Source organism: Mya arenaria, chromosome 1 (genome assembly GCF_026914265.1).
Source record: "Mya arenaria isolate MELC-2E11 chromosome 1, ASM2691426v1".
NCBI lineage: Eukaryota > Metazoa > Mollusca > Bivalvia > Myida > Myidae > Mya > Mya arenaria.
Window position 1 is genome coordinate 45,363,046 of NC_069122.1, and position 27,306 is coordinate 45,390,351.

Below are 27,306 nucleotides of genomic sequence, written 5' to 3' on the forward strand. Positions count from 1 at the left end.
TTGAATAGCTTGATATATTATACTGAAGGTGACTGAGTCTATAGTATATTGGACTCCACGTTACTAAAGAAGTGAAATAATTGAACATTTTGTTTCACAATTCCTCTGTTTGGATAAGAAGTTACTTTTAATATTAAAGGTCAGTATTCTTTTTTTTTACTATTTGTTTTCTTCAGTTGCTACAAGATCTTCGATATAGAAGATATGTTTTCGCATCATGGAGATACAAATGATAGCTATATAAGAAGCCGTACCATTGACTGCCTCTTGCTCTTGAAGATGACAGTGATATTTACACATAAAACGGTATCATTCTATATAAATGGATATATATTCGACGCTAGGAAAATTGTGTTTTACTGACGTACCCGCATTCCGAAACTTTGGATTATTTTTAACATCTATCAATCTTGGTATCTTGTGAAAAACTCGTTTCACAACATATTATTGACATGGAATAATTGATTCTGGATTTAAAATAACACACACACACACACTAGATAATGTAAATAATCTTCGACATATATTATATTAAGCATAAACTTTCAAATATATATCAATATTAACGTGTGTGCTTAGCTAACTTAGCAGTACGGATTTCAGAAGAAGGAATCCCAATACCTTCTATTGGTTAGTTTTGAAAATCATTGTGTTACTATATTGAATAGCTGAGATGAAGTTACGATTAATCAAGATGTGCGCAATATTGTCTTAAATTGCGAAAGTTTTGCAAGCGTAAATGTAAAGCCACTCAATTTGCTTTAATTGTTTATTAGTTGCCATGCACCTATGTGCACACTGTACGTTTGTTCATGTGCGATATTCATTAAAAAATACTTGTTTATATACTTTTTATATCATTGCTATAATAGGGTTATTTTCATACATTTAATAAACACATCGTTTGGAGTAATTATTAAACATTCCTTCTATTTGACAAGCTGTAAAATGTTATCAGATTACTTTGACATGTAAACAAATGCTTATTTAAAAAAAACCCTATATAATCAGTGTAAGTTTTCAGATATAATTCCGTTGAATTATATATTTCTACTCTTAGATTCAGATTTGTCTATGAAACATACGTATACTGTATAGTCAAACTCTTATTTTTAACGGAAATGGTCACTTTATGAGTTGGTAAAGCGAAAACTTTTCTTTTCTTTTTAATTTCTATTTTTTATATAATAAATGTTTTGCAAGACAATGAGAGAGTCTCTTTCAAGGCTGGAATGTTGATATTTCATACATACTTTTGATCAAACATTTGTTTTACATGTACACATATTTGTAAGCAATGCTTTGTTCAAAGAAATCTGTGCAGATTTCGCAACGTTTTAGATTACTTATGTTTCATTATGTTGCAAAACAGTGTTAACATTATTTTTATTATTTCCATGTAAGAGGGTGACAATGACTGATATTAATTTGCTTCACACATACTGTAAGATTTCATCTAAAAAGGACTTCCTCAAGCTAAAATCACTACCTTTTCCTTTGGTTAGCAATTTGCCGCCTGTAGGTCCTTGCCAACACGCATCTTGATCCAGCATTTTACCGACAATAAAGAAGAGTGGGAGCCTTGTCCGGATATATCTTAAATAGATACACACCGCCAGATTGCCCCTACGATAAAGTAGAGAGGGGAGCCTGGTCCGGATATATCTGAAATAAATGCACACCACCCGATTTCCCCAGCGATAAAGTAGAGAGAGTTGCCTGGCCCGGATATGTCTTAAATAGATGCATACCACAATATTGCCACAGTGACGTCATAGGGAGTGTTGCCTGGCCTGGATCTATATTAAAAAGATGCACACCGCCAGATTGCTCCGGTGACAACGTAGGGAGGGGATCCTGGCTCGGATCTATATAAAATAGATGCACACACCCAGATTGCCCCAGTGCATCTATTTAAGATAGATGCGGGACAGGCTCCGCTATATACATTGTCACTAGGGCCTTCTCTCGGACATTTAAAACGGATCGGGGCCTTGCTTCCATCCCTTCGTTGTCACTGGAGCATGCTAGGGGTGGTAGATAGACCTTAAGGGTTGAACAAGGCGAGGCTCCTCCCTCTATGTTACGACTGTTACATTTTGTGTGTGTTTTTCTGGGTCTAATCAAGTAAAAATATTAAATGTCATAATCATATTTGTTTTTGTTTTTTCATACATTGAACGTTTCCATTTTGGTTTAATGGTTCATAATGCAACATAACTAAGTGCTTGATAATACGAATTCACTATCGTGTGGTTTTGTTTTGTTTTTTCTCAGACAAATAATTTATTTCAGTAACTAGTAAAACAATGGAATATCAAAATATAGTAACAATAAAACACCGTATTAGAACATGTTTAACATAGTTGCTGTGAAGTTAACACTTGCGCACAGTGGTCAGAAATTGGCTCAGTGTGAGCATTATTTGATAAGTTCATAGAGAGCTGAATTTTCTACCTTCTGTACCCTGTGCGTAGGAGTGTTCAATTTAGATGACATGAAATAAAATCTTAATCATTAATCATCAAACTGATTTCGAAATGTTTTTAATCTTGGCAGATGTTTATAGTTCAAATCTGAGAAAGTAGTACATGTAATGATGTAACCATAGAAGCTCCACCTCTATATGCAAACCAGTGACCGCCTGGCTAAGGCACGAAGGTGGTATCCCTGAAAGTATAAGAGAGGCAGAATGATTCAAATCATTGATGTACTCCCATCAGTCTCATGTTACAGTAATACACTTGTAGAATACTAATAAATGTAGTAAAACTTTAAATGTCTTTATTACATACCTACATCGAAACACTACAGAATAGTCGTCTATATGCTAAGAAATATTTACATAATTATCTTTTCTGTCAAAAAAGTTATTAAGAAATTAACGTCACTTAGTTGTGACCCGTGTTGACCAATGTGAGAACCCCTTTCAGTGATGTGATACATTTAATACCATGTATTAAAGCTGCACTCTCACAGATTTACCGTTTTGACAACTTTTTTATTTGTTGTCTTGGAAACTGCATTTTTTGGCGTAAATATCTGCAAACCAATGATATAAGACTGTGACAAAAGATCAGATCGCAGATTTTCATATTTCCGTTTCAAAATTAATGTTTTATTGCTTAAAATTAAATATAAGAATCTGCAGTCTAATGTTTTGTCAGCAGTCTTATATGACTGGTTACATGAATTTTCGCATAAATTGGCATGTTCAAAGACAAAAAAATAAAGAAGTTGTCAAAACGTCAAATCATAGTGCAGCTTTAAAGCGATGCCGATCGTTAAATTTGGTCGTACTACCTGAATCAGCAAACGATCGCTTTTACGACCATCTCTGAATTGCACATTCAATTTAATTAGTAACCCCCCCCCATCCCCGGGCCGATCCCTTTTTAAATTTTTCATTCAAAGGATGACTGATAGTTGTAGTTAAAGTGATTAGAAGTACTTCTTCGGTACAATCTTGTCAATGAACTCGAAACCAAATACCTGCACTATTTTGGAGCAATATTGAAATTTGAAATTCAAATGTATAAAAGAACGCCTTTTCATGACTTCAAATTACGCTTTAAAGAATCCGTTTTATATTTAACTTATTAAATATTCCAAATCAACATATGTGATCTAAAATAGAAATAGATTTAATATTCATTGCATGACTGATACTATCACAGCAATAGTTTGTATTTTTGGGGGTTTCTATAGCGTTCTGTAAAATATTTAAATTTGTGAGGACTAATTTTTAAGTAAATGTTTTCAATATAAAACATTTTAAATTCCGGTCATTTGCACACAAAATCGACGCTAAATCAACACATTGCAGATGAATCTTAGGAGCCAATGGACGGATAGAGTTCGGACCAGGGGACCGTACAATATTCAAAATTCAAGATATAACAAGAAAAAAGTTGATGTATAGCATCAAGTCGGCGCAATGAAATTATAAGAAAAACGTGCATGCAGATAACCAAAAATGGTTATTATTTCAATGATTATATATCTTTTTATGTTGGGTATACATATGCTCGAAGGACATTATGGTTAATAATAGTGTTACAATAGTTTAAGCCCGGAATTATAGAAATTATGGGTTTTTTTCAAGCTAATCTTCCGGTTAAAACTAAATTATAACAAAAATATACATACGTTTCATCGGAAGAAATGGAGTCAATGGTCGAATACATAGATTTCAATAGCATGAACATTCACCTTTTATTTGTACCGGCATGTTATGTGAATTCCTTGCTTTATATTTTGTATAAGTTTTTGTAACACATTTCACTCATATGAGTATATAGAACGGGGATAAAATACTATACATCAAGAGGGAACTATCTGGAGTTCATTCTTTCGAATGACAATTTCAAAACAAACAATTAAGCTCAAGGTTAATTTTTCAAAACTCGGCATTTTTGCTGTCACCAAGGGAGATTACTGCGTAGGAGGTTTACAAACATAAAGGATATTGTAATAGTACCGTGTAACCTTCATCTAAGTCAATCGGAACAACTCGGCCTGTATCTATCTCGGAGATGGCCGAGTTGTTATGATTGAGTTGGTATTTAACATCAAAATTTTCAAAATGATAAGCAGGGCTATTATAATTTAAGTTTCATTATCAATTAAAGTATAAAGTTTTATAAAACATACTAAACTTCATATTTTATCATGCAACCTGGAAACTATTGAAAGCATTGTTCTGCAATTTATGAACTAGTCCCTAAGTTAGAATGTTTCTAAAGTAATATCAAATATAGTCGACTAATAATAATTTGTTACACAGATGATAGCATTGTTTATAGACTGGAAATAGACTAGGCGCTATATTCATTAAGCTTCTTAAGTGAGCATATACAACTTAGTGAAACTTAACGATCTATTTAACAACACATGTTTTAAATACCCCCTATTTTACACCTAATTTACTAATATACTTTTAATTATTTTGACATTTTTTGTTGTTTATTTTCATATGTTTGGTATAAAACTCATGCTAGTTTTCTTGAAAAAACAACGAGACATTGTCTGCTATTATTTAAGTTGAAAATGCTCGCTAAATTGCTTCATGAATGCGGCTCCAGGGACATAAGCGTGTTGAGTATTAATATGCATAATCAGAAGTCGTGTGACAGTTTAAACGTTCATTTGTAATGCTGATCAAAACGTAGCGGCTTGCTATAATATACTGGCAGTGGATTGAATTTGATTTTTATTCTGGAAAAAAAGTTGTAAAAATAGGATGATGTCGAACGCGAAAATTGGAGTTTACAAGTGACATGTATTCGTACGCGAAACCTTGACGTTTCGTACCCTGAACGTTTCGTACCCATGTATAAAGTAGAAGTTTCATACCGGCAATCATACCCAGATTGTTTTGGCATTTCGTTACTTACTTAGCTGAGCGATTTTTATATCGAACATTTCATATTAGTACGCATACTATTAATATTATATAAAAGAATATTTCATGAAATCTTAAAATATTCTCCATACTAAGCATGGGAACATTTCTATCTGACTTTTCGGGCAACATGACAGAGTATAAGGTCATCTCCAACCATCCCCTGCAGTGCTTTCAGTACTTTGATTTTCTTCCCAGAAAATCTGATATTATTTCAGTTCTGGGATTGGCGCTATTATTAAAACCGAATAACACAGTTTCAACAGCTTCATTCCAAAAACTATTCAGTATTCAAAAATGTATTGTTATTGTCACGTCCTCGGCAATTTAAATCACGCGCAAACACTAATGGTTTTACGTAAAAAACACCCTCATCTTCCATTGATCGAATTCTAATAAGATCGATGATCGCAGAATTAATCGTATTCACAAAAGGATTGACAGTGAGCGGTGAAGGTATGCTCTAAATATTGTTGTTTTTTAAAGTGACACTCTTATTCAAAATCAATACATACACATGTATAACAAACATAGATTTTGACTTGATTAACCTTAAACTACTTACTAAATAATGCATTTATGGAAAGTATTAACTACTGATTTAGAGTTTATAACCGTGAATTTAAAAGCAGAAAGCGCAAAAATATTAAATGATTGGTGAATGCTAAAAGATTTACGGAAGTCCACTATAGTCTCATAAGGTAGAAATACTGTGTTTTATGCTCATTTCTTCCAAATTAAATTCGATATTCTTCATAAGAACGATTATTTTTGACATTTATTAATCATTTTTGGAATAATGAAACAATATTATTAATTGATGTAAATCTTATTTGGGAGTAAGAGTGCATCTTGAATGTTTGATATATACAAGGATATTTTTATTAACATTGTATGGACAATGTTTTAAATACTGATATTGCTAAGTTCTTAGTGAAAATGTTGCATGATGATAGAAATTATAATTTCGAGCAAGAAAATTGAAATGTGTTAAAGTTCCATTAAATATTTAAATAATATATGGAAATTTAAGCGTAAGTATACTTTAAAATACTAATACTAATACTAATACTATTAATACTAATACCAATACTACTACTAATAATAATGATAATAATAATAATAATAATAATACTAATAATAATAATAATAATAATAATAATAATAATAATAATAATAATAATAATAATAATAATATTAATAATGATAAAAATAATAATAATAATAATAATAATATTAATGTTAATAAATAATAAATAAATTGATGAAAAACAGAGTCCAATAGCCCTTTACAACACTTTCAGAGTAGGTTAAAGGTACATGTGCATTTCAATACGTATAACTAAAAAAAAATCATTTGCATTGCATCCATTTAGGTACGTCTGCTGGTTGAATTATGTTTAACAAAAAGAAAATAATATACCAGTATGTTTTCATTTATAAAATTAAATATTGCGGTTGAGTACTTTACATGACGTGCTTTTGGTGACGTCATTTCCTGTTGAAGTTTCATCATCGTGACCTTGCAGTTGTAGGTTCTTAGTATTTGTTTATTATAATTTAAACACTTCTTTCATTGATCGGGTCATAAATCGGAATACATTGTCTTCTTTTTTAATGTCTAATCTATAATTTTCTTCAAAATTAATTATGGATATGGTGTAGATTATGGTTAATTTGTCTTCAGATGTTTACCCCACCCAGATTGGTAAAGGGGAAACCGTTGTCACACAGAAAGGTCAAAGAACTTTTGAGTATCCCGGTGTGGATGCTGATGGCAAGAATGAAGCTAAAATATTGGTCTTTATTAAGTAATGACTAATGTATCCTTATTTACTCTTTTAGTCTTCTTAGAACTCTTCAATAGTCATACATCTTTATTTCGACGTTTTGGTTTGAAAGAAAATCCCCAAATTTAAAGGGACTCGTTCATGTTTTTGGACCTTAAATTAGTTTTCCCGGTTATCCATCTGAAAGCACTTGTTTTATTAATATTTTATAGCGAAATTGCAAAAAAATAAAATAGAATATAAAAAAAGTATTTTGTTTTTATGCACCAGTCAATTCCCACCCAGGTCCGGGGGAATAGCGGGGACTTTGACTTTCGGTCCAGCCAAGCTCGGGTAAAATCCCCGCCCTGCGTAAACGAACTGTTGGTAAAATCCCCGCCAAATAAATACCCCCCCTCCCTGCAAACAGGTAAGGCACATTCCCGCTATTTTGGCCACCTGGAAGGTAAAAACACGACCCATTTCCACGGCTATTCCCGGTATACACCCGGACCTTCGTTGTTAAAATTTTACTGGTGCATTAGTGGATTGAAAACCAACGCCGGTAAAGTCAAGATAAAAATAGAAAACCTACGCATACACCACAAGGCCACGGGGACTTACAAAAACTTGAGCGAACCCTTAAAACAGACGTAGATCTAATTTAAGTTGACGTTCAACCAAAAAAAATCTTGAATTTTATTTAGAATTTCAGTGGACAATTCATCGTCAAAATAATAAGTAGCCGTTTTGTTGTGTTTAAATTTTTCAAATGAACAGCATTTAATTAGTTTGAAAAGCTGTTTCAACTCTGGCACAAGCAAACACTTTAAAACAATTACAATATAGAGAATCTATACACAATTTTGACGGCCGATATTTTCAGATTGACCATCTATTCTGCAGTGATTCGATCATTTTGCTGCGAATCCCGAGTCAGATACTCATTATTCTACTCGGATGCCTATCATGTCTAAATATATGTATTTCTTAAGTTATATGTGCACAACGTATTGATCCAGACTCTCAGGATGTTGCTAAGTACCACTGTTTTTGAAATATGAGATTCCCGCGGTATGCACTCGGGCATATATGAAAATGAAATTTCTGCATCTGACCGAGGTACATGAAGAATTGGTTAAATATGTATCACTTTTGATTGACCAGCAACCTTTTGACGACGGACCTGAACTTTTTGAGCTCATAGAGCAATGTCAATCATTAAAAGAGCTTAATATGCAACGAAGAAGCAAAACAATCGAACTCTGCCCACGTCCATTCGAACATTATAACCTGTCAAAGGAAAACACATTACTATCCAAACAGTACTATACATGTACCATTAAATGGCATTTCAGGTTGGACGTTTTGGGGTTTGATAATCAATACAGCAACCATAAACAGTAATCACAATGGGTGAGTGGCAAAATGGACTTTTCGGGTGTTTCTCAAACTGCGGGGTTTGCATCATGACCTACTTCCTGCCTTGCGTCACTGCCGGCAAGAACGCAGAGGCCGTCGGCAAGGGCTGCTGCCTGTGGGGATTCCTGTCCATACTTGGACCTATCGGCATCTACACCCGGGCTCAAGTCCGTCAGCTGATCAGAGAACAAAAAGGAATTGATGTAAGTTTCGTTTTTCGTTCACACTACAATGCATTGACAGTTCGTTAGCGTTTCCGCTCAAACCATAAGGTCTTTGAAAAGTTTGAGATAATGCATTTTCCCCTAAGTTTTGATGTTATCATGTTATCCCGGTATATATTTCCTCAGATTGGATTTCACTCGCGCCTTTCCCAAATTAGAAAAAAAGTATGGTCCCTTTCCGCAAATCCGAGAAAAAATAACAACACTTGTCTGGAATGGTAGTACGGTACTGCCTTGGTCACATCAACGCTAAGAGATCAGATACGTGTGAATTGTTTTTCATTCAATCGATTCGTACTCCGTACGGAGATCATTGTCTCTTGTGAGCATTGTACGGATATGTTGAAAAGATTTCACCTAGCCTCCGAGTTCTCGTCGAGCTCATAGACATTTTCGAGACGAGAGCAGCTCGCAAGGGCCCCGGTACAGCTAGTTTGGGCACTCGCACGATGTCTGTGCGGATTTGAAACATGAAGCATGTAAGAGCCCCGCACGAGCAACTTACGATACTACGGACATTTTAATTAATAAATCTTGAACTATTATTACCAGGCATAATCACTGTAGCTGTCCACGTAGAATTAGAAATTATCAGATAACGCCGAAATGATTTATTCCTGTCGTACGGAGATAGTGTGACCACCGTGCAGACATAGTGTGAACACACGTGCATCGTAAGAGGTACGTACGAGCCTGCGAGTTCCGCACGACCTGTCTGCGATGCACGTGCGGATGTCCTGCGATGACATCCTCCAAAATAACGTACATGCCCGTAGCTATGTGGCCAAAAACAACGATTGTACGCAGACCGTACGTATTTTTTTAGAGTTGGTGGAATCGTACGATTTTATGAATCGTTCGGTCATCGTTAGGATATGTGAACGCGGCATACCTTGGAAGACGTAGGAGTTGTACCTATTAGGCGACACTATTTGAAGGCCATTATCACCCTGTGTCATTTCCAAAGTGTGTTGTTTTTGTGCAATGACCTGGACGTTTTTTTAGTGTATACTAAATACACAGTCGCTGTTAAATTATGTTTTAACCTTGTCAACTTGTTTGGTAGAATAGTATGATTTCCAGCATTGAATGCGTTTCAAGAATTAACTTCAAAACATTGTCAGTTTAATAAAATGGGTTAAATCTGATTGAAAAACACCAAAAATAGATATTTAATCATTTCAAAAACTCTTGAAAACGACCGTAAATTATGGTTTCGATTTCTTCTCCCCAATGGTGGCAATCTATGCTGTCAGATAGTATATCAGTTTGAAAACTTGTCCGAGTAGTAATAATTATTCAGACAGTATAATTGCAAAATACCGACGAGGCTCCCGCCAGAGAAGAATGGACCGAGGCCGAGATCACCTTCTTTGATATATTACACCAATCATTTTATATTACCAATCAATATTTTTTAAAGCGTTTTGATGTGTTTAATTGAACCAAGCAAACATTGAACGAATATTTCAACCTTTAAAAACATGTCAATACTTAATGGTTGTTCATCGTTGTGAATTGCAAAGCCGCACTCAAAAGTTTGATGGCGCTTAAGCGGTCCAATTTTTTTTATTTTTTTTTGGAAAGGTTCAGACCGGCCATTTTGTTTTAATTCATCGCTGACTTAAACAACAGTGAACTACGGACTGATCGACTTTATACATACAAAGAGAAGCATATTCATGTAAGGTATAATACTGATTGAATAGTAAGTGTTCGATAACGTCGGCAGGTTGGGCGGAACACGAACAAGAAGACAATCTCGAGCTTGCCGGAGATGACCGAATAGTTACGAATTCACTCAATCAATACCGAGCTTGTCGGAGATGAGCGAATAGTTACGAATACACTCAATCAATCCCGAGCTTGTCGGAGATGAGCGTATAGTTACGAATACACTCAATTAATACCGAGCTTGTCGGAGATGAACAAATAGTTACGAATACTTTCAGTCAATATCGAGCTTGTCGGAGATGACCGAATAGTTACGAGCTTGTCGGAGATGACCGAATAGTTACGATAACACCCATTCAACAAATTTGACGAAGTGGGCGAAGTAACTCCAAACTTGCGGTCACTTTTTCGTTGAAGTCGCCCACTCAAAGTTGAAAATGAGGACCTTTCTTTATATTTAAACAACATTTCTATCATTCTTTTGATAACCGACACTTAGCAAACATGTAGGCCTGTCCGTTCAGATGTTAGTCACATGTACATGCTAATATAAATGCTGTACCATCTAGGGATTGACATATATATAGTATAAATTACCTAGCTTCAAAAACGAAGGTAAATAGGGCGAATCATGTTTCTTTCGGTGAATTGTTATTTACTGTCATCCTACATAAACTTGATCAAGACTGATAATAATATAGGCTTAGGGCTTGTTTGAATATTTAAGGAATGCGCGGCTATTGTATCGTGACCATATTTAAGTAAGATGATGAATTCATTTGGAGTGAGTGAAGTCATTTAGATTTAAGAAAAGAAATCCGAAAAAAAGCAAACATACAGTATGTTAAGGGTAAAGCCGTTATGATTTTAACTACTTGTTAAAAATATAGCTATAGCTATATAAAGTATACCTTTATTATTGGCTACCTCATAATAAACATTAATAGCATTTAATTGTCATCCGTCCATAACAAAAAGACTTTGCGTGCATCATATATATATATCCGGATTAAAATGAAAGAGGTATCCCAATGTTCTATAATAAGCCAGTGGAACAAGGGGATACGCCTTCAATATTTCTTGATCGGGAAACATTTGCCAATTTAATGCTCGATTTGAAAACATTTGCCAATTTAATGCCCGATCGGGAAACATTTGCCAATTTAATTCCCGATCGGGAAACATTTGCCAATTTAATGCTCGATCGGGAAACATTTGCCAATTCAATGCCCGACCATCAAACATTTGCCAATTTAATGCCCGATCGGGAAACATTTGCCAATTTAATGCCCAATCGGGAAACATTTGCCAATTTAATGCTCGATCGAGAAACGTTTGCCAATTTAATGCTCGATCGAGAAACAAAACGCCCATCTTTTTATCTACCTCAGTGAAATCATCCATTCTTACCGTTCAGAATTGTTTTTAATATCCCCATGTTGGGGTGAACATTTTCAAGTGTAATAATAGCAACTATCGAAAAACGCTGAGTAGTTGTTTTACTGGTTTGTTTATGGGAAATAAGTTCCTTATATTCTAAGGGCAAAAAGTAACATTTCGAAAACGTCCTGATACCTGATAATGGGGAAGTAAAAACAATCTTAACAATATGATTTTACATCTATCTTGCTATTACGCACCTATGGTTTTCAACTGTCCTTGGATTAAATTTCCATGTGAGCAGGACAATGAATTATTGTATATGGAAAAAATGTGCGATTTATTTCCTGATCTGCTTACAAATTTCGGGCATTTTCTTCCACTGTAAAGTTTTAAAGCATTTTAGTATCTCATGAGGGAAATTCAGACAATGAACATACATTGAATCAGGGTTTTAGATGATTTTTCAGCTGGGGGTCCTTTGACCCGCGTGATTGGCAAATTTGGGGTCTCTGGTAATGATATGTGGTCCCAATAGAATGTTTGACACTCAATGAAAGCTGTTCAACTTTTGGGTACCCATGGGTGCAAATTAAGTTCAAAATGGCAGTCCCTGTCTTGAAAACTGATTCAGAGGTACTGGTTGCCTGCATCCGAGAAATTCTGCAACCTTACATCAAGATAAATAACATAATAAAACAATCGATGAATACTTTGAGATAAATAATTGCAATGAAAAACCTTTTTTCTTGTTCGAATTAAAACGCCGTGAGCTATTTTTACTTTTCTACTTTGAAAATAATCATATGCTGATTTTATCATTTCGCCCGAATCCATTTGACATACTATTTCGCAATGATTTTCGATTTTATCTTTAATAAAATGGACACTTGTGTGAGACCGCAGGCGTCAAGTGTTATCCTAAAATAATGCGTACGCACCCCACTTTCAACCAATGGCTAAAGTTCACTGAGCGCTCATCAGCTTGTTTAATCATTGCGAGTCACTGGACCTATTTTCAGTACTCAAGGCGTGGCCAGCGTAGAGTTAAGCGGAGTTTTCCCCAACTAAATTTTAGTTGTTTAACTTTTATTTTTTAAATTTGAATTAAATAATACAAAATGGGCGAGTGGCAAAACGGACTTTTCGGATGTTTCTCAAATTGCGGAGTATGCATCATGACATACTTCCTGCCGTGCATAACCGCCGGTCAGAATGCGGAGAAAGTGGGAGAATCTTGCTGTCTGTACGGGTTCCTTTCCGTTCTGGGACCCATAGGAATCTACACTCGCGCTAAAATCAGGGGGAAGATCAGGGATTCAAAAGGAATTGACGTAAGTCGCGAACGTTAACGTATAATCTGACAAAGCTACGTACATCGTACCGTTTATAACGGCACTCATGCCGTTGTCCAGTATAAGTATACATGACCTGTAATTCACTGACGTCAGGAGCTTGAGACTCGAGCTCAGAAAACTGAATTCTTAATAGTTTAAAAATATATTAGTAAAACCTATTTTAACAAAAGATATATGCCTGATTATAGGACAGATCGTTAATAACAGATATAGCAATGTTGACCGTCTGCTTCTTTACCAGTGGTCGTAATTTGCACTAGCCCGCAAGCCCGAGAATGACAAAATACCAGTCGGGCTTGTTCATAATCCAATTAAGCAAGCCCGACGGGCTTGTGGACTTGGTAGAAATAAATTCCGAGTGTATCCATTTTCTTGTCCATTCAAATGTGCTTCTGTTTTATAGCATTTTGACAAACACCTCAAATTTTCCCCCTTTTTTTTAGTCGAGTCACAAACTAAGACTCAAAACGTGAGTGAAAGTGCACCCACCCTAGGCGTCCAGGGAAACCTTTTTTTAGTAATCGTCATCAATTTATGAATTCCGATCTAAATATATTGTATCGAATTGTTTCACGATATTTTAACCCTATTAAAGCGCTACGAATCTCAGCGGAAGAAACGTTAGTTTACTTCCGATTGCAAAATTAAATGTCGTTTGGTTTAAAGCTGCACTCTCACAGACTGAACGTTTTGACAACTTTTTTTGTCTTGGAACGAGCCCATTTATGAGAAAATGCATGGAAACCATTGGTATTAGACTACTGATAAAAAATTAGATCGCAGATTTTCATATTTTAGTTCAAAAATGGATGTTTTATGCATTTTTATTTTACCGTTAGCAACACTTTTAGCCATTAAACATCAATTTTCGAACGGAAATATGAAAATCTGCGGTCTATTTTTTGTCTGTAGTCTTATATCCATGATTTGCAGGTATTACCCCTCCCCCCCCCCCCAAAAAAAAAACCCAAAAAACACGCTCATTCCAAGACAAAAAAGTTGTCAAAATGGTTAATCTGTGAGTGTGCAGCTTTAAAACCGTCAATGAGTGGTGGCCTTCTTCATTAGTTAGCGAACGTACCGTGCATAACGCCAATTCCGTAAGGCTGGACAATGTCATCGACGTAAGGGTGTATGCGCCTAAATCATGGGTGAACATGTGTCAATGGGTGTCAATGACGTTTCAAATATTTTTTAATAAACGTCAGTTTTCCTTTTATGGGGGTGGGGGCGGAAGGGGATATGTTTTGTATTTGAAACAGACAATTGTACCGAATTGCTTTGTTGAAAAAATGATTAGACGCATGTAGGCCGTGCGCCAATTTTGAATTTAATAATCTTTTATAAACCAGGGATTCTTACGTATATATTATATAGATATACTACCAAAAAAACTTTACTCTTGAAACTTTACTCTTGATATATATTCAGTCCGATTTTACAGGGATGTCGTAAAGTTGTGCTACACTAAATATACATTATTTCACTGTTAGTGTGGGAATTTTTATTAGCCTAATTAAGTAGTTTAAACTGTTTATATTGACATGTTATAAAGTAATAAACCTCCAGAATTTGCAAAGTCAGCTAATAAAATATACTTTAGTATATCGGACAAAGGCGAGTACTTGAGATTAAGTGTCAATATTGACCAACGCGTTTTGAGACGCATGTAGCTTCGATCTTGAATGTTTGTTTTAATGATTTTTACCCATTAAGATATGCCACGTCGAGCGTTCTTACGCCTGTTTAATTGAATGGGTGTTTGATCAAGGTCAGTCAAACTCGCTCGGGGTTGGGTTATTGTATGGGATGAAAACAAACTTGATGTTTGAACTGTTTAAATGTCTGAACATTAGCTCACACAAAAGGGTCATCAGACTTTGGCAAACCGCATGTTTTCAATGAAATGTTCATAAGAAAGTCCCAGCGGCAATTAATGACGTAACGTTCAAAACTTTGAACTCTGCCTGGATGAAAAATCCGCCACAGCAAGGCCGTTTTCTCTTGGTTCCTGTGACGTGGATAGGCAGGTCAAAACTTGTTTTCAATAAGAATACCAGTAGAATGCATTTATGCGTTGTTGTTTTTTTGACAGATCTTATACCAAGTTATAAACTTTCCTACACCGTATAAAATAAAATAAAAAATACACAAAAAAACATGGATTCGGGCACTATTACTTTAGGGTCAGTCGGATCACCTGAACCGGACACTTTTTGGGGGTATTGGCCTAATCCATCTACCCTAGCTAGAAGTCCTTGGCGGTTGAATGCTCCCGAGTAATGCATACACGGTTTCATTGTGAGGTAGAATTTCACTACATTTTACCTGATGGTGCTCAACCATCCGTTCATAGTATTTGCCATCACCGTCAGTTTATAGTTGCACTATAAAATTTTAAGATGGGGAACTTATTTCACAATGTTGTACGGTCTCACACAATCGTTGGTGAACGTTTTAACAGTCGAAAAGATCGATACATAACAAGATAAAATATTTATTTGCGTATGATATATTTATATAACTTTAATACATCCAGAAAGGAGTATGACTAGTCTTACAACGAATTGTTTTAGTTATGACCTTTAACAGCTTAATTCTAGCAAGTGGTAGTCATTGCTTTAAACAGGTTTAAAATGGTTTAAAGTATCATTCACATGAAGCTTGTTTTGAGAAAGTAAATGCATCTATATGTTTTCTGTTTTCAGGGGTCGTTCGGGATGGATTGCCTCATGCACTGGTTCTGTGGTCTGTGCTCCCTTATCCAGGAAGCCAATGTGAGTATCAAACCTCCATATGTCCGAACATCCGTCCGTTCCCGTTTACGATTCCATCCAATTCAGCTTAATAAGCTATGTGTCTTTTGTTATCACCGTCTGTGAATCATCTTAAGTCATTTCCTAATATAAGTCATTTTCTTAAGTTAAATTTCTCACTTGTCTCCAATGATATAAAACTCCTCTCTCTCTCTCTCTCTCTCTCTCTCGTCTCTCTCGTCTCTCTCTCTCTCTCTCTCTCTCTCTCTCTCTCTCTCATCTCCGTGTCTCGCTCTCTTGAATGCGTGACTTTTAGTGTTATACATGCAAGACTTTTATCAATATTATCAATGGAAGGCTATCAAGTAAACAAACTTAAGACAACAGCTTAATTAGCGTATCGTTTAAGAGTGATCATCTATATAGTTAAAACTCATCTTAAAGGAAGTGACAGCTTTAAAAGCCCATACGTATGACTTAAACTTTAGCACTTCGTTAGGTGTTGTTTCCGGTGATGTACGTGCAATAACAAGACGGAACTAGGGAAACTCTTTAAAAGCGCGTAATTAGAACTTCCCGTTTGCAAAGTACGCCCTTAAGAAGTCATCTTATTAAACTCAACGTTGATGAATAATGACACTCGTGCAATGGATCATACTTTTGAGATCTGGGATCATTCTGTTACAGATGTTTTATACGCTCGGCTGTTTCTGTGTACTTTTGTCCAAGTTCTGATGTCGTCGTCGTTCATGGAAAAACTGCAATGTTGGCGATATTTAAAAATACTTTATTTGCTATGACAATGTGCAGGCTACGACGATGTGCATATATGTGTCGATTGCCATGACTCTGTCATCGAAATGGATAGAGTTACGTCCCTTAATCAACCGAGAAAACAGACGAGCCAAAGTACCCGCTTTCAGTGCTCTTGCTTTTATTCAGACACCACTGACAGGGTAATTGGCAGTCTATTACACCAATTATATACCATAGCAAATATTTGCACATCCAAAATTTCACAGCACGTATCGGATGTAGGAACTTATTAATCAGTGTTGACACATGATTGTAGCGCTACCCCCGGGGCGCTAGTAAACGCCGGTGCGTTTGTGATTGATTTCAAAAGTAAAAAAATCAACGACTTCGCCATTTTGATATATTTTTTTATTTGCTGAACGAATAAATACTTGAATAGAAACTAAAGTGGTTCAAACCCATTTATGACCACTTAGTGGGGAGATTTTTAGCGAGTATAGTCCAGTATCTCCTAAGCCCTCTAAATACAGATATATACATGTAGTACTCTAAAGCTCCAATATATCATGGAACATTGAAGCAGACATTTACATAGTTCATACTTAAGTAATATTGTGTAACATTACCGAAACGATGGTTGAACAATTTTTGTCCAAATACCATTGAGCTTTGCTTACTATTGGCGCGGTTTAGTTGAAACAGAATAAGATCACAAACTAGAGCGCTCTTGATTTTAGTTAAACATTTGCTTTAAATTTATAGCTTTGTGTTTGCACAAACAAGTACCATCTGAATAGCGTAAAAGTGGCTCTATAAATATTCCTTGTAATGGCTATGATGGGAACTAGGAAGCAAAAAACCATAATGAATACAGATTGCTGTCTAATGTTTGTGATCATTAATTATTCATATCACATCTAGTTCATCCTGTGTGTTACACTGGTTGATTAGTTCTCGTTGTTTAAGGTTTATTTTTTAAAGAAAAACATGTATGGCTAAAGCAACATTGATAAACAACTACTTGTTTATAAATAGTTCTGTATGTATATTTGCACACCTACGGAAGCGCATAACGTATAAACTGCATTCGGAACTCCCCGGCCATTTTTCATCGAAAGCAATCTCGGATGTATATGGACGGTTTACAATGTCAGAAATATTTACAGTGTAACAACGCTGCAACTAGATCTTAGTAAATTCAATTTAGTAGTTAAACTATATGACTTAATTTTTGGGAATATTTAGTATTTATGCAATTATACACTTCACTGGCAATCAATTTAAACTTAATAATACAAAAAAACGCTGAAACCCTACCATTAAACTTAAGTAATACTGTTATTTCAAATTTTACGAACTATTTCTACTGATGTACCGGCATACACCCGGGGTTGTTTTCGATGGAAAATGGCCGAGGAGTTCCGAATGGTATATACTGATGATGTGGTCATGTATTTCTATCAACTTGTTTTTGTAATATTTTCAATTTATAAAGTCGACAAAAAAAAGTTGACAATAATATAGTATCCCATCATTTGTCGATACAGTATACGCTTCCATATACTATTATGATCAGGTAATACGATACGATTGTTTCGTTGCACAAGTTGTCCAAAGCTTGCATAATATGAATACAGCCCATGTATGTGAATAGATTCAACGCCAATTATTTGAAACATGACACTCATAAAATCCTTGTATGGTTAGGGCCATACCAAATCGTTTCAATGTTTACCGTCCACGGCCGGATAGGATTTGGGCTTACCGATCGAAAAAACTACCACAACATTTTATATGATAAACGATATTGTGGATTATCATAATTATTTTCGTTTCACGTAAGTTCCGACAGCAAAACACAATTGTAAACAACATGCTTCATACTCTGTATTAGTATTACTGGCTATCGATATCAGAAAGTGACGCATTCTGTGTGATTCCGAGCTGGCCCCAGTTTCTCGTAACTTCTTAAGTCCCTGATAACAGGATAAAGCTAATCTCACTATTTTTCTTTGTCCTTAATTCGTGTATTATTAACTTCATTAAGATTTGTTAGACTTAAAAAAGGAAATGCTTTATGGTTATCACAATAAGCCATATTTTATTTACCCAAATCACATTTGTTCTGTCTAATTGAAATAAGCAACTTAAGCAAGAAGTTTCGAGAAATTGGGGCCTGGTGATGATCAACACTCACTTAAATGCAAGTTTTACTTGAGCTCGTTTTGCAGTGAAAATCCATCTTACAATTGAGAACGATGTCGAATGAACTCAAGGGGCTCTGGTGTCTATATTTTACATAGGATGTCACTCATTTAAGTTCGTTTTATTTTCGGGGACTCTTTTTTCAGGATAGCTACGAATAGATAGGTTTTTGTACGAAGTGGTGACGTTAAACATAAACACGATTTGCTATGGCCTTAGAAAAAACAGTCAATCAATCGGTGGCCCATTTTATCACAGACCCTATACAACATAATATAAAGCATATATCCGATTTCATATTGGAACATTTATATTATTCTCAAGATAAATTATATAAAAAAATCTGAGCCACATAATGATCATGTCAGACAATACAGGATACCCTCTACCAGAAAACGATATATATTAACAGTTAATGTTGAAAAGGGGTGAACAACCGTAACGATCTTCTTTGAATAAAACCACAGAGTCATTCGCTATATCTACAGGTTTAATCTTAATAATCTTCAATCGTTTTTTAAGCAATAACTACCCAGATAATTGCATTTCCTTCATTAGATATAACCAATGGCTAGTTTTAGTCGGTAAACAACATTTGTTTACAATGTCAGAGCTCAAAACATTTAATATTCCGCTGCAAGTTATTTCAATTAAGCAGTTAACTATTAGGCATCTCGATTATTTATGCAATAAAACACTTCACTAGGAATCAGTTTTTCAACTTAGTAATACCAGTTTATACAAATGATACGTTGAAACACTACAATTAAAGATGCACTCTTACTCCCAGATCAGATTTACCACAATTGATAATATCGTTTTAATATTCCAAAAGGGATGAATAGATGTCGAAAACAATGGTTCTTATGAAGGATACCGAATTTAATTCGAAAGAAATGAGAATAAAACACGGTATTTCTACCTTATGACACTATAGTAGACCACAGTAAATATTTTAGCATTCACCAATCATTTAATATTTTTGCGCTTTCTGCTATTGAAGACAGGGCTACAATCTTGTTATCAGTAATTAATATTTTCCATAAATGCATTACTTAGTAATTAGTTAAAGGTTTATCACTCAAAATCGATGTTTGTTATACATGTGTATGTATTGATTTTCACTTTACTGAATATTGATAATTCAAGTTACCAACTATTTCAAATAATGCTCTGGCATTCTTTAAGATTTTATTTAGATATTAAAACTTGTTTGGAGGCAAAAACTTGTTTAAACAAGATATACTTCATTAGTTTTTGTAACCCTGGGCTGACTCTAAAAGGTCACGGACTACTTAATAGATTCCCAAAATAACAATATATTTCTCAAGACAATTTACCAATTTGCACGCGAAATAACACTGATTTCCAGTGCTTCAGGACCCCCAACATCATATATTGGTAGAAAGTTCCATATGTGTACTAAACATTAAACCAATTTAGGAAAATATTACGTTTCTTATTAGAAAAATAAGATTAGTTGAACGTAACCACGCATTCGATTAAATGACCAAAACCAGTGTAGGTGTACATACAAAGCGGTGAAAATGTAAAAAAGTAGATAAAGTAGATCAAGTAGATCCAGCATGTCTGTTCTTGAAATCACAAACCATTCAACTTCAAATCGTTAAATATGGAAAGTAGGGAATTATTTAAAATGGTCTAACCATGCTTTGATTTACCGTCATGTGCCACTGAAAAGAAATAAGGCATGTAATAATGAGTCAACACATCCGAATTGGTGTAATTTGCCCTACACCCGAAGTTGTTGACCTAGCCAGTCGTGAAATCACTCAGCTTGTCAAAATTCACATCAACAGGTCTTATTATCAGAACATTCTATTTATTTTTATTGAAACTATGGCAAACAAGCTTGATGATAGACTGCTTCTAAAATAAGACAAAGATTACGTACACTTGGCACAGGAATTTGGTTCGGATTCTATTCGTCCTCAACAACAAACGGTCTGCAAAGAATGTAAATATACAGTTCTCTGATAAGTTATGAGATATTCTAATCTAGCAGACTTAGTGATTTGTAAACAGAATATTTGAATATTTCGATAAAGTTTGAGAGCTTTCAATTGATAAGTATACTTTTAATGATATGAGACTATCTGCTAAGGAAGGTTATGTACTGACATGATTGCAGTCTTGTTGCTTCTCTGTCCATTATTAAGCCGAAGTTCGGCGAAGTAGATCCAGCATTTTTAGCCTGATTTTGAAATCACAAGCCATTAAGCTTCAAAACGATTACATATGAAAAGTAACCAATGGTCAGATATGGTTTAACCATGCTTTGATTCACTGTCATGTGTCAATTAAAAGAAATAAGGCATGTAACAATGAGATGGCACTTCCGAATTGTTGTAATTTGCCCTACATCCGAAGTTGTTTATGACGGACGGAAAAGGCTGATATAATACTCAATGCTAAATCACTTTTGCTCTTTTCTCCAAATGTGGAAATGAAATTTCCATTTTTTTATATATATATATATATATACATAATTATATCTTTTTTATTTATTTCATCAAAAATGGACCTCCAAACATGTGGTTATTGAAGAATTCCGAGGGTGAAATCGCAAAAAAAAACACTTTATTTTTTTATTCTAAAGTATTCTGGCTCTTTTCAAAGCAGAATTGGGAATTCGATTTCCAATTTTAGTCAAAATGGCTCATTTCTCCCAATCAGAAATGACCCGACCCCATTAAAACTTATGAAAAAAAACTGATTATATTATTGTTCACATATACATACGAGTGCATACACCAACGACCATTGAGAAAATAGGTATTATTTTAAGCTCCTACATATTAATGCTTTTAATGCTGTTAAGGGTGTCTGCTTGATGAAAAAACATTCGTTACTTTTACGTATGCAAAAACAACCGACACTCATTTAAATAATCTAACGCTCTACAGTTCCGCGAAAAAAATATATTTTGCTGTAAATAGGTAACCTCAAGGTCAAGGTCAGTTTGTCCACATTTCACAGAACGTTATAGCCCAAAGTATTAGGATGAAAAAGACCCTTGGGCCAGTTACAATTACGCACAACACTAAGTAAAGGAAACCACAAGATTGTTAAGATGAAATTAAGTAGACGCACGTCGTCGCTGAGAAAACTGTCCTCTTTCCAACTAGTATATAGCACGTACATTTTGACTGCCTTCATATCATTAAGTGGTCGATATTATATTTTGTCCAAAGCGATGTATTTTTCCAAAAAGGCCGTACTTTTATTGGGGGAAAAATCAGACAGGCGTTAAACATTTTAATCAGGGGAATCAGAGGATTTTAACCGAGGCTGGGCCAGTAGACAATAATTTTATCATTTGAAAACTAAGCTGGTAAGAGATTTACTAGTATGTATTTCCCAGAACAAAAATGGCCATATTACATCCGTTGCATTAAACCATTTACGTTGTTAAATACTTACTAATGATACTCTGATAACTTTCGATAACTTAATTGCTACTCAAAGATTAGGATCAGGAAATCTAGGTTGAACATGAAAAGGTTTTATCTGCTAATTATTTATTATTAGCTTGACCTTCCTTGAAATGCAAGTTAACTGTTTACGTTTCTTAAAGAGACTCGTTCAGATATTGTTATTATTTTTTATTTAATTTATTTTATTATCATTATTTTTTTATTGTATTATTATTATTTTTTCATTTATTTATTTATTTTTTTTTGGGGGGGGGGAAGTACTTTTTTAATTCGTTGAAATTAAGCTATTTACGTACGTACTTTTATGAAAAACAACCATTTTAAGGGACTGACTCCGAGTGTAAATTCATTCCATTTTCAATATTTTTACTAAAGATTTTCGACGTAATAGAGCATATATTGACACTTATTTCTATGATTATTCACAAAAGGGCTATAAATTGATTTTTTATGGTGTTTTGTCATTGATACAAGCATTTGTTTCAATTTTCACTTAACTATTTTTTTCGATGTCTGACTATAAAGCGTGATCGTCCCTTTAAGATATTACAATTGCTTCCTGTTCGCCTTTTGAGACTGATTTGACAGAGGACAGCGAAAATATTGTAAGTGAAGTGAATTGGAGAAGTATATAGAACAGTTTCTCTTCCTCTCCTTGAAGTGTGAAACAAATTCTATGACGTTTGTCATGAAAAGGCCCTTTTGTTTTAAGAATACTTATTTTGAAATAACGTTGAAAAATACAAACTTCGCAAGTGCACGCTTCACAAGAACTACACTTCTCTCTCTTCTGCAATAATGTGTGGTTCCCTTGTAGAAAGTGTGTTACAATAACATACATCTTGCAAACAGGTACTATATGGAACTTTTAAACGTCAATAAATGAATGGGACAACAAAATGAGTTGTTGCAAACACTGAGCTCAATATGCAAATATAAACATCGTCAAATAAATAATAAATATGAAGTTGATATTCATCCTCTATGACGCTGTCAGTACAACATAAACAATAGCCTTTGATGTTTAACTTTCATATATAAAGCTGCCATCTTAAGTATACGTAATTAACACAAAAAACTATTTTAAAAGTTATCATGAGTCAACATCATCTATTTCAAGTTAAGTAGCTTAAGGGAAAACACTTAAGTGTACGGTACACGTCATACTAGTCAGTTGTCATTGATGCAAGCATACAAAGTTTTTTTGCGGACTTGAGGATTGTAGTTTTATCTTGAAAAGCCCTGTTTTTACATTTCTTTGACGGGTATTTTTTGTATATCAAGCTATTAAGCCTGGCTATAGTTTCTGACATGCAATGGCCCGTTTTAAAAACATTGCCCAATATCATAAGAGACACGTAATACCGGCAGATCCGATGACCTAATTCTATTACAAGCACGTCTATAAAAAACAAAACAAGTACACAAATACCCCTTGATATACGATATGAGCTGAGCTCAACTTTCCTGGTAACCGTATAAATATTTACCATCGTTGTCAGTCGCATGATATTTGAAAATGCTTGGATCGATTGTTGAAGCACATACCCACGAAGGCTATTTTAGTCAATTCATATGAGACCTATTGCTAAAGATAACGTATTAATCATACTTTCTAATCATAACTTCCTTAATGCTGGGAGATATTTCAATGCTATGTTGAACCTTTCGAATGATATTCTTATCCTCTTATGTTCACTTCTGTTTTGTCGTAGTTAAATCAGTTTACCATGTATGTACCACGTATGGTGCTATTCGCTTCCTTCTTCCTTCTTGCATTTATTCTCAGTCAAAGTTGTTATATATATCTTGTCATAGTCCGAAAGTTAATCGTTCATCTAAATAGTGATAACCACAGACAGTGTATGTCAATGAACATTTATGCTTCAAAAATGTTAATTGGTGTCAGAATTGCTTGAAGATGGCCGATGCTCAAATGATGGTTTGGTGTCTTGGTGACGTCAATACTGCTTATCGAAGGAAAAGACGGTTCTTACCCCGAATTTAAGAAATACTACTGACCACTGAAGGCCTTCTTATATCACAGTGAGCGACCAGTCAGCCCAAGGCTGAGGTCCCTTCATGTGTATGGGCTGACTGGGAGGTCACTTTAATGTCAGTAGGTCTGAGATGGTCTGTACCATTTTCTTTTGCTTTTGGAGTCAAACTCTCAAAAACTTTGGTGAAATTTGCTCAACGTCTTATCACACACTGCTTGCTTAATGTTCAATCTCATAATTAAGTATAAAATGAAATTTTGAAATAGTTGGTGTCTTGGTCCTTCTTGGTAGACCCTTACCCTTAGCATAGAAAGCTTCACTTGCTAGTTGGATAATTAAGAAGAAAGAGGGCCGATTGTTCAGAACTTTTGAAAACGTTGTTTATATCGTTATCGTTGTAAACATTGAAATCGGTATTGCTCTGGAAGATACACGGATACACTTTTAAACTGCAGTACTCCTAACAAGATTTGAGACAACTGGTATTTAATGTACTTACTTCATATAAATTTATACGAGCACATAATAAAATAGTTCACATTTAAAAGTTAACGACGTCGGGTTAATTAAGTTGTAAATTTAAAGGACCGAGATTCAACGATCAGTTGATGCCTGTCCCTACTGCATGGGTGAAAGTTTTCAGTATTGATACTGAATTCAGTATTTTGGAAAATATTTATCCTATATAATGTATACCTTAAGTTGTTAGCATTCATAAAACAGGTAGATATTTACATATGTCTTATCATGTACATAGTGACGTCACGTACAACGATCATTACGGTTCCTGATGTTTGTTTAAAATGGAGACAATAAAGTGTCATTTTCCATAAGTGCTAATAAATAAATTTACTGATCTTTAACCCACAATAAACAAATGTTTGAACGAAAGTATTGTACATTCAAATTCATTGTTAAACTCTAGTCCAATTCTACAAATGTTTGAACGAAACCTTGTACATTAAATTTAAATCCAAACCTATTTGTATTCACCCGGTCAATTGCTACTTGAATACTTTTACAATGAATATGATGCTTGAATTCATTTGATGACTAAGCTGGGAAAGGCTGGGTAGCTTGATGGGATGAAGAAATCTAGGTCAATGTGATCAAAACGAAATAACACCCAACTTGTTGTAATGTTCGCTGAGCTGTGACATAGAAACCATGATAATAAATGCTTATTTTACAACTTTATTTTAACTACAGTCCTTTATTACGAAAAAACTTCTATAAAGGGTTGATTAAATGTAGTCTTTTCAGATTTTTCGTTTAAACATCTTGTCCTTTCTTGATCTAAATTGCTTTTAATCTTCGTTCGTGCATGAAAGATGAGATTTTCCCATAGTATGTTCACAGTTGAAGAAGCAATACAAATCATTAACTATGGAATGTTAAAGGCCAAGTACGCTTTAAAAACATATTGGAGAATCACTAATAGTACTGTTCACTTAATAACATAGTTTGCAATGTTAGAAACTTGTAACAAACTTGAAAAATAAATGCTTTGACTCGACACATTCGTATAATCATTTTGAGTAGGTTGTCACTTAAACAATTTTTAACATTTTAGTAGTCTGCATGTTCTTTTGTTAATTAACTGAAAACTTATATTGGAAAACATGAGGAATACTTTCTTTTCGTTGGACAAAAGAAAATGTTGACCCCTAAATGAAGTTGGCTGCCTATGAAGCAATCTCTCACCAATTACGTTCCATTTTATGTATTGTCAAGTTTATACAAGGATAGAGGATAGGTGATTTCTCCAAGTGTTTAATCACTCATCCTACTTGAAATTACAATCTTTTTGACCCGGGTCCCCTTGAAACATGTCGTTCGACTTAAAGTCTATCTTTTTCTGAAGCTTCTTACTATGTGTTGTTTGTTTGATTGAAATAACCCCATCCTCATGAATCATTGATACAATATCATACATCTATGATACCTTTAAAACATACATGTATACCATGTTCAAAGGCATCATGAAAAAATCACATTTACTGGTGAATTATCACTTCTTTAAGGCACTGGCTTTTAAACGATAACACATCACTTTGTCATAATTATAACGATTACATATATACGTAATATTTTCGAAATATTGTAATGAATTATCACTTAATTATGCATTATAAAAAAATATCTACTTACAGGAACTCGGTGCCGCTCAAGCGCAGTCCATGGCTCGCGAATAAACAGGGAACCAGCATTGCAATCACGTGACTTCAACAGCCAATCACATTGTTTCGTCATCTATTTTTAGACGTTTAAGAAGACAGACTAAATAAAGTGTTTAGATCCGTTTAAGATATGAAAAGAAAAACATATAATGTTAAAAATACAAACAGTATTCCTCATTATTCATTTGAAATTGAAAAAAAGACAAATCATATTTTATTATTGCTCTCATTTGAAACATTTTGCCTTTAAGATTAAGCTCTGTGATCAAATACCATACGAAATTGCAACTGTTTTTATGTCCCAATTTTATTTTAATTATACAATGTATTAACAATATATGTGTATATACCTGTACCAGAACGTTTTACTTGTGTGATTATTTCTCATGTTTTTAAACTGTTCAACTTTTAAAATTATTTCTGATACTTTTTAAATAAAACGTATAAAAGAAACGATATTGTCAATTATATCTTATTCCTGTATTTCGATTGAGGTACAAAGTGTTAAAGACGACCAATTTTATTTCATTCCAATGCCATGTTCATTTAATTTAATACCAAGGTCATATTCAATTTTATTCCATGCCAAGGTCATGTTCAATTTTATTTCATACCGAGGTCATGTTGAACAATGGCCTAGCACTATCTGGGTCATTCTAACAACTGTCATGCTAGGAAGGGTGTTTATTTTGATTCATCGTTTTGCCTTTTCTGACAATG

The 27,306-nt window shown here is 34.5% G+C and overlaps 1 protein-coding gene across 2 annotated transcripts; it reads left to right on the forward strand.

The window, feature by feature from the left end:
* Window positions 1–27,039, forward strand: LOC128237134 (uncharacterized). 2 transcript variants are annotated; one of them, XM_052952391.1, is made up of 4 exons: window positions 1–139; window positions 8,532–8,798; window positions 15,940–16,008; window positions 26,560–27,039. In XM_052952391.1, exons 2-4 carry the CDS (start codon window positions 8,586–8,588, stop codon window positions 26,599–26,601), a joined length of 324 nt encoding a protein of 107 aa, XP_052808351.1. In that variant the 5' UTR covers window positions 1–139; window positions 8,532–8,585; the 3' UTR covers window positions 26,602–27,039. The 2 variants fall into 2 exon arrangements, with proteins under 2 accessions (XP_052808351.1, XP_052808361.1); XM_052952401.1 differs by lacking the exons at window positions 1–139; window positions 8,532–8,798 and adding an exon at window positions 12,856–13,207.
* The last annotated feature ends 267 nt before the right edge of the window (window positions 27,040–27,306 follow it).

Coding starts and splice junctions, on each gene's coding strand:
- LOC128237134 (XM_052952391.1), top strand. CDS start 8,586: ATGGGTGAGTGGCAAAATGGACTTTTCGGGTGTTTCTCAAACTGCGGG. Junction 8,799..15,939: donor GAGAACAAAAAGGAATTGAT/GTAAGTTTCGTT, acceptor TTCTGTTTTCAG/GGGTCGTTCGGGATGGATTG. Junction 16,009..26,559: donor CCCTTATCCAGGAAGCCAAT/GTGAGTATCAAA, acceptor ATCTACTTACAG/GAACTCGGTGCCGCTCAAGC.